At 35.6% G+C, this 9,225-nt stretch overlaps 1 protein-coding gene across 1 annotated transcript; it reads right to left on the reverse strand.

Moving 5' to 3' along the window:
• Window positions 1-280: 280 nt before the first annotated feature.
• Window positions 281-7,380, reverse strand: LOC109817774 (KDEL-tailed cysteine endopeptidase CEP1). Its single transcript, XM_029268698.2, is given in 3 exon segments — window positions 281-1,074; window positions 6,264-6,525; window positions 7,234-7,380. Coding segments are annotated over 3 exon segments (993 nt in total). The 3' UTR covers window positions 281-490.
• Window positions 7,381-9,225: the final 1,845 nt, after the last annotated feature.

The raw sequence follows: 9,225 nt of genomic DNA on the forward strand, positions 1-9,225 counted from the left end.
AAACCGTTATGATAATTTAATTAATAAGTAATTTTACACTCTAAATTAAAACATCTAAAATAAAACTCAAATGAGATTATAATATTTAACAAATTATTTTAATTAATTTTAAACTTATTATTTTAAAGGCTGTTTTAAGTTTAGATACACTTTATGCTATCAGCTCAATCTAATGATAAAGATCAAAATAATAATATGCATGAGATGATAGATTATAATGGGAGTATTATAAAAAAAATGACTTCATATATATAAACACTCAACATTACAGACATAAGAATTCCACGAAAACGTAATATATGAAATCTAGAATTCATTAATAAATTATAGATTCAGTTTTTTTTTATAAATAACTTGGTATAGAAAGACAAACCTAAATAGTAAATATGGAAAATGACATGTTGGTACGCTAAATTGGAGACAAAGAAAAGACGAGATGCTTAAAATAAATGACTACAATGGTACAGCACACACGAAGGAATAGTATAGACTACATAGTGATAGTTGGATAAGAAGCTTGCATAGCGACACCACAAACACCTTCAGATTGATCACTATCCCTCAGCAACTTCATGTAACCATTCTCTCCCCAAGTCTCGCCCCACGAGTTCTTGATCAACCAGTACTTAGTGCCCTCTTCATTCGTCCCATAACCAATTATAGTAACAGCATGGTTGAGATCCGTTCCACATGGTCCTTCAAATATTCCTTCTCTATATGACTTAAAGTTATCATTGACTGCAACGGCAACCGACACTGGTTGGTTGGCCACGGCTTGTAGTAGTTGTTCTTCACTGTTTGCAACTACATCTTGAAAATCGCTTATTTTGACAGATAGTTTCATTTCGGTCTTGCATGTTCCAGCAGATCCTTGGTATGGGTAGTCGTTTTCAGTTGCGATTCCCCCGTTTTCTTTGATATAGTTAAAGGCCTTATCCATGAATCCTCCTTGACACCCATTGTTACTGTTATCACAGTCTAGTAGTTGTTGCTCTGACAAGGAGATCAAATTGTTTGTTTTGATTTGGAAAATCCCTTCTACAGCTGCTACAGTTGAAAAGGCCCAACAACATCCTGCAATGCAAACAGTAAATTACGTTATGGCTTATTTAGCTGCTTCGTTAACTTTTCTGGTTAAACATGAAAATTGTTGGGAACAGCTGCCACCAGCTGCCAATGCCACTTTCGGTGGCTTTTAATTTAAAATTAAAAGCGGGTCCCACATGATAATAAAATAATATTAAAAGTTTAGGAGAAATTACAAAAATGCCATTGGGACTTTCCTATAAATAGGGAAGCTGAAAACCATAATTTTCATCCCAAATCTTCTTCTCTTCTCTCTTCCTCTCTTATACACCTTGAGATCTGTTATCGGTAGTAGTAGTCTCCTAATTCAAAGGAGTAAGTTATAGAGAGAGAAGTGTTGTAATTTCCTCCCTTTCAGTAAATAATATTTTTACTGTGGTTATTTTCTCCCTTGTCTCTTTTTTACTCATCTCTTATTTTAGCTGTGAGTAACTATTAAGCCTACTCTGGACCTAACAGTGGTATCAGAGCCACTAGGTTGTTTATTATTCCGCTGTAGTGTACATTGGTATAGTGCCGGAGAAAATTCTTAGTATGCTCTGTGGCTGCAGTATTGTCTGATCAGTCACATCAGAAAAGAATTATTCTTATTACTGGATTTTATCATTGTTCCAGTAGGCGGTACTATTCTAGTGGAAGTTACTTAAGTCGGTTTAATAGAAGAAATTATGGCAGCAAAGTTTGAGATAGAGAAGTTCAAAGGGAATAATTTCTCTTTGTGGAAATTGAAGATAAGAGCAATTTTGAGAAAAGACAACTGTCTTAAAGCAATTGAAGGCAGGCCATCAGATATTACTGATGAAAAGTGGAGAGAAATGGATGACAATGCTGTTGCCAATTTGCACTTAGCAATGGCTGATTCAGTTTTGTCGAGCATAGCAGAGAAGACAACTGCAAAGGAGATTTGGGACACGCTCGTAAAATTATACGAGGTCAAGTCACTTCACACCAGAATATTCTTAAAGAGGAAACTCTACACTCTTCGAATGAGTGAGTCCACAGCAGTGACGGACCACATCAACAATCTGAATACGCTATTTGCTCAGCTTTCAACAGTTGATTTCAACATAGTGGAAAATGAATGTGCGGAGCTTCTACTTCAAAGTTTACCAGATTCATATGATCAACTCATCATCAACATAACAAACAATAATGTTGTTGGTCGTCTATCCTTTGAGGATGTTGCCGGAGCTATTCTTGAAGAAGAGTCCAGGCGAAAGAATAAGGAAGACAGACTGGAAAGTTCAAAGCAAGCAGAAGCTTTGACGATGATGAGAGGAAGATCAATGGAACGTGGCTCCAGTGGGAGTCAAAATCATGGTAGATCAAAATCTCGAGGAAGGAAGAACCTCAAATGCTATAATTGTGGCATGAGAGGGCACATGAAGAAAGATTGTTGGCACAAGAAGAGTGGAGGAGGGAAGAATTCTGAAGCGTCAACCTCTCAAGGTTGTGTTGCTAGTACCCAAGAAGATGGAGAAATATTATACAGTGAAGCAATAAGTTCTAGAGGCGAAAAACAACTCCATGAATGTTGGATACTGGATTCAGGTGCAACCTGGCACATGACTCCAAATAGAGATTGGTTTTGTACTTATGAATCAATCTCAGGAGGATCCGTATTTATGGGAAATGATCATGCTTTGGAAATTGCTGGAGTTGGTACTATCAAATTAAAAATGTATGATGGTACTGTTCGTACAATTCAAGGGGCACGACATGTGAAGGGCTTGAAAAAGAATCTATTGTCCATTGGGCAACTAGATGATCTCAAGTGCAAGATCCACGTTGAAGGTGGAATCTTGAAGGTAGTTAAAGGCAATTTGGTGGTGATGAAAGCTGAGAAGATCACATCAAATCTATACTTGCTTTTGGGAGAAACGTTGCAAGAAGCAGATGCATCAGTTGCAGCAATAAGTCAAGAAGAGGCAACGATGATGTGGCATCGTAGACTAGGACATATGTCAGAGCGAGGCCTGAAAATTCTTGCGGAACGTAATCTCTTGTCAGGGCTTAAAATGGTAACCTTACCATTTTGTGAGCACTGTGTGACAAGCAAGCAACATAGATTACAATTTGCCAAAGTAACTACAAGGAGCAAACACATACTTGACTTGATCCATTCTGATGTTTGGGAATCACCAGAAATTTCCATGGGAGGAGCAAAATATTTTGTATCATTTATTGATGATTATTCCCGGAGATTGTGGGTGTACCCAATCAAAAAGAAGTCAGATGTGTTCCCAGTATTCAAGGAATTTAAAGCACAAGTAGAACTTGATACTGGAAAAAGGATTAAGTGCTTGAGGACAGATAATGGAGGAGAATATATAGATGGTGATTTTCTGGCATTCTGCAAGCAAGAGGGTATTAAAAGGCAATTTACAGTTGCTCATACACCTCAGCAGAATGGGGTAGCAGAGCGGATGAATCGAACTCTTCTAGAAAGGACAAGAGCTATGTTGAGAACTGCAGGATTAGCCAAGTCTTTCTGGGCAGAAGCAGTCAAAACTGCTTGTTATTTGATCAATCGCTCACCATCAACAGCAATTGGTTTGAAGACACCAATGGAGATGTGGAATGGAAAACCATCAAATTATTCTTCATTACATGTGTTTGGATGTCCGGTGTACGTGATGTACAACTCCCAAGAAAGAACAAAGCTGGACCCAAAATCCAGGAAATGTATATTCTTGGGTTATGCTGACAATGTTAAGGGGTATCGCTTGTGGGATCCCACTGCCCGCAAGGTTGTTGTTAGCAGGGATGTAGTCTTTGCAGAAACTGAACTGCAAAAGGAGCAGGAGAATGACAGCACTATCAAAGACACTAGTATAGTGGAGATAGGAGGAAAGTCTAAAAAGGATGACACCTCTGAAGCAGAACAAGAGCACGATGAACAAGAACCAAATGAGGACAATGATGGAGATGTTCGACGAACAACACGTCAGACGAAGAAACCATCTTGGCATTCAGACTATGTTATGGCAAGTCATGATGCGTACTGTCTCTTAACTGAAGAAGGAGAACCATCAACCTTTCAAGAGGCGTTGAGGAGTTCTGATGTTTCTCAGTGGATGGCAGCAATGCATGAAGAAATGGAGGCCTTACATAGAAATAAAACATGGGAACTTGTTGATCTTCCAAAAGGTCGAAAAGCCATTGGTTGCAAATGGGTCTATAAGATCAAACGTGATGGCAATGATCAAGTGGAGAGATATCGTGCAAGATTGGTGGTTAAGGGATATGCTCAGAAAGCAGGCATTGATTTTAACGAGATATTCTCGCCAGTTGTCCGATTAACGACAATCAGAGTTGTTCTGGCTATGTGTGCTGCATTTAATTTACATCTTGAGCAACTTGATGTAAAGACTGCTTTTCTTCATGGGGAACTCCAAGAAGAAATATATATGCTCCAACCAGAAGGCTTTAAAGAACAAGGAAAAGAAAACTTGGTTTGTAGGTTGACCAAATCTCTGTACGGTTTAAAGCAGGCGCCAAGGTGTTGGTATAAGAGATTTGATTCCTTCATTATTAGCCTTGGTTACAACAGACTGAGTTCAGACCATTGTACGTACTACAATAGGTTTGATGACAATGATTTCATCATCTTGCTGTTGTATGTGGATGACATGTTGGTGGTAGGCCCCAACAAAGATCAGATCCAAGAATTAAAGGCACAATTGGCTAGGGAGTTTGATATGAAGGACTTGGGACCAGCAAACAAGATTTTAGGGATGCAAATTCATCGAGACAGAAAAAACAGGAGGATTTGGCTTTCTCAGAGGAATTATTTACTGAAAGTCTTGCGGCGCTTCAACATGCAAGACTGTAAGCCAATTTCTACCCCACTTCCTGTCAATTACAAATTATCCTCAAGTATGAGTCCTAGCAACGAAGCAGAGAGGATAGAAATGTCTCGAGTGCCGTATGCATCAGCGGTGGGAAGCCTTATGTATGCCATGATTTGTACGAGACCAGACATTGCACAAGTAGTGGGAGCGGTCAGTAGGTTTATGGCAGATCCTGGTAGAGAGCATTGGAGTATTGTAAAGAGGATCCTTAGATATATCAAAGGAACCTCAGATGTTGCATTATGTTTTGAAGGATCGGAGTTTGTTGTCAGAGGCTATGTTGATTCAGATTTTGCAGGAGATCTGGATAAACGAAAATCTACTACTGGTTATGTGTTTACACTTGCTGGAGGAGCAGTGAGCTGGTTGTCTAAGTTACAGACTGTTGTAGCTCTATCTACTACAGAAGCTGAATACATGGCAGCTACGCAAGCATGCAAGGAAGCAATTTGGATTCAAAGGTTATTGGAAGAACTCGGGCACAAGCAGGGAAAAATTACTGTGTATTGTGACAGTCAGAGTGCCTTGCACATTGCAAGGAATCCAGCCTTTCATTCCAGGACAAAGCACATAGGAGTTCAATATCACTTTGTTCGTGAAGTAGTAGAAGAAGGAAAAGTGGATATGCAGAAGATCCATACAAAAGACAACATAGCAGACGTAATGACAAAGCCTGTCAACACTGACAAGTTTATATGGTGTCGATCCTTATTTGGCCTATTGAAGACATAAGCAACATGAAGTATCAATGATGTGAAGATATGATTAACTTAATCATAATCTTCAAGTGGGAGAAATGTTGGGAACAGCTGCCACCAGCTGCCAATGCCACTTTCGGTGGCTTTTAATTTAAAATTAAAAGCGGGTCCCACATGATAATAAAATAATATTAAAAGTTTAGGAGAAATTACGAAAATGCCATTGGGACTTTCCTATAAATAGGGAAGCTGAAAACCATAATTTTCATCCCAAATCTTCTTCTCTTCTCTCTTCCTCTCTTATACACCTTGAGATCTGTTATCGGTAGTAGTAGTCTCCTAATTCAAAGGAGTAAGTTATAGAGAGAGAAGTGTTGTAATTTCCTCCCTTTCAGTAAATAATATTTTTACTGTGGTTATTTTCTCCCTTGTCTCTTTTTTACTCATCTCTTATTTTAGCTGTGAGTAACTATTAAGCCTACTCTGGACCTAACAAAAATTGCCAACACACTTATAATAGTTGGCAGTTACAAGTGAAAAATATTATCTTTAGACAAATTGATAAAATCTACAAATACTTGCAAGCTAGAAGAGGGGGAAAAAAAATCCAAAGGTCATTACTTACCACAGTCATATTGGTTCTTAATATCGGTGACAGCTCCTTCATCTTTCCAGTTCAGGCTTGTTGGAATATCAGTCAGGTTCAAGAGTGTGACTGACGATGAATGTGGTCCACTTGGAATCTTGAGCCCAGTGTGTGAAGCGATAAACTCTTCTTCAGTTAAATCAGAAAATTGATTCAGTCCTAATTTGTACCTCTTTTTTTCACCATTGTTGGATTTCTCTATGTATTCCAAATTCTCCTTAAATATTTTGAAGCGTTTCTCCTTCTCTGCATTAGGCCTGAGCATCGGTCGGCCACGGTCGGTTTCGGACCAAAATTCCTAAAATCATCCGAAACCGATTAAGAAAAATCAGGGGCCATTTCTGACCGACGAAGAACTCAGATTTTGGCGGGTTCAATCCGTGTGGGTTACGGGTTCATCGGATGGATTTATCGGTTTGAGAAGCTTCCTCGTCGCCATCCGTCACCATTCTTTGCCGGTCTCTGTCGCTGCTTCATTTGGGGGAAATCACGGAGTTTCAGATCTCCGCATCACCACCTTCATCAACCAGAACAGGAAGTTTCTCAGCAGCGGTAGCCATGGAAGAAGAAGAAAGAAGCAGAAGAAAGAAGACGAAGTGAAGAAGAAGAATAAAGAAGACAGTGTGAAGAAGAAGAAGAAAGAAGCAGAAGAAAGAAGATGGAGTGAAAAAGAAGAAGAAAGAAGACGGAACGAAGAAGAAGAAAAAAGAAGACGAAGTAAAAATGGAGAAAATAAACGGTGAAGACGAAGGTGAAGAAGAAGAAGATAAACGGTCGGATTCGGGTACATCGGATGAGAAAATTCCAACACCGAATCCGACCGTTCAAAACCGTTTGAACCCGAAATTTGCTTCAAAAAAAATCCAATATACCTAAGAATCAATCCGCCTCACCCAATCTGATCATCGGTTTGGCCGGTTTCGGATCGGCCGGAAATTTTTGCACAGGCCTACTCTGCATCATTAGCATAAGACCGTTCATGTTGTGTGATCCATTGCTCGTGTAATTCAGTAGCAGAAGACTCATGCAACGTTCGAGACATGGCTTGATATGCACATGTCCAAAAGATAACGCAAACAGCAATAAGATACTTCATTTCAACTGCAATAGTCATTTCTTTTCACACAAAACAAAATATTGTATGAAAATGGCTATGAAAAAGGTAGCATGCCTTTGGGATAATATTTATAGCATTCAAAATCCTATGCTGGCGATAATCTCGGCAGGTATGTACATGTGATTAAAGATCGTCTATTGTTTATTTAAGGTTGACTAGAAAATATGATTGACTTCTTTGCACGTCTTTGTAATATATATATATATATAATATGAGAAAAAAGGTTTCTTATGTAGAAGTGAGAGGAATTAATTTTAATCATTAAATTAAATTTAATGACTCGAATTTAATTATTCATTAAATAATTTATATGTTTCTCTATTTTAGTAACTATAGAAAGATATCATCTTTCTTCTTTCTATTTCTTTTCTTAATTCTTAAAACAATAGAAAACATATCTTGACAGTCTCTTTTTTTTACTCTTCTTAATTTTTCAAAACTGTTTTTTTTTTTTTTTGCATTTCCTTTCTATTGCTCTTATTGAATTCTCCAAACAATATTAAGTTTCTTCGACATCCACCAGTAAAATTGTGCACCCATCAAATTCTACCTCCCCTCCGCTTGCAACTAGATAATACAAATTGCCATAGCAACCACACATCACCAAGTTTAAGAGAATAATATTTTTTTACCAATTATAACTGTCTTCACATGCTCATTTGGAAAGGGTCACTACTTGTCTTAATAAACCTTGGTCATGATAAACAAACATTGAATCCACAGTGAGAAGTTGGCAAAGCATTAGTAAGGTTTTGGGGTCAAAAGCACCGAATCCAAAAAACATAAATGTGTTTATTGTTATATACCTTTTCCACAACTATCTAATGCACATGAAGTATATTATAAGTATAATTCTTAATTTTACTAACAATTTGACATTACCACATATCATTGCATTTTCTTTAATTAAGAGGTTATAGAATATTCTTCAAAATGGTGGTGTTTTTGATCCAATAGTTGAAATTAACTCCTCTCATTCTCACATAAGAAACCCTCTCATTAGATATGTCATATATATTTATTTAAATATATAATTATTTCTTGATTATAAGTTTAATGTGTATCTAACTCTTATTCTTTTATATTCATCATCAAGTTAAATTGAGAAATTTTAATTAAAAATAATATTCCATGGTATATGATACTCTTTGACAAATTCATATATAATATTTTACTCATTTTTTTTATTTTCTGTAAAAGTTCTGTTAATTTCGTTATAATAATGGTATTAACAAAACACTTTTTACATTAACATCTCAAATATGTAAATATTACATCATCTTTTCTTCTTTTGTTAAAATAAACATTTTTTCTTTAACAAATTTAAATATGTTACACTTTAACAATTTATCTCTTGATTTATATATTTAATTTTTATTTTAAAGTTATTATAAATTTTGTCAAAATTAATTATATATTTTTTTAAAAAAGATTATTATTTTTATAAATTATTTTTAAAGTTATATATCAAAATAAAAATAATATATACATATATAAATATAATAAAATCAAAACAAGTATTAAGATAATAATTAATAGATATAGTTAATGTAATATTTTTATAAAGTTTAAAAAACATAATATTTTTATTATAGAGTATTAATTATATATATTAAAGGTGATATATATAAGTATTAAGATGTTATTTAACTTATATTAATAAAATATTAAAATAATATCTAAATAAATTAGTGTTTTATGATAAAGTATTATTTATTATGTTTAATTAATATAACGGTAAAATATGTACATTAAATATATAATTTTTAAATAATTATATTCATATTAATAATTTATTATTAAATAAAATAAAATTATTACAAA

This window comes from Cajanus cajan, chromosome 1 (genome assembly GCF_000230855.2).
Source record: "Cajanus cajan strain Asha chromosome 1, NIPB_CcT2T_4, whole genome shotgun sequence".
Classification (NCBI taxonomy): Eukaryota; Viridiplantae; Streptophyta; class Magnoliopsida; order Fabales; family Fabaceae; genus Cajanus; species Cajanus cajan.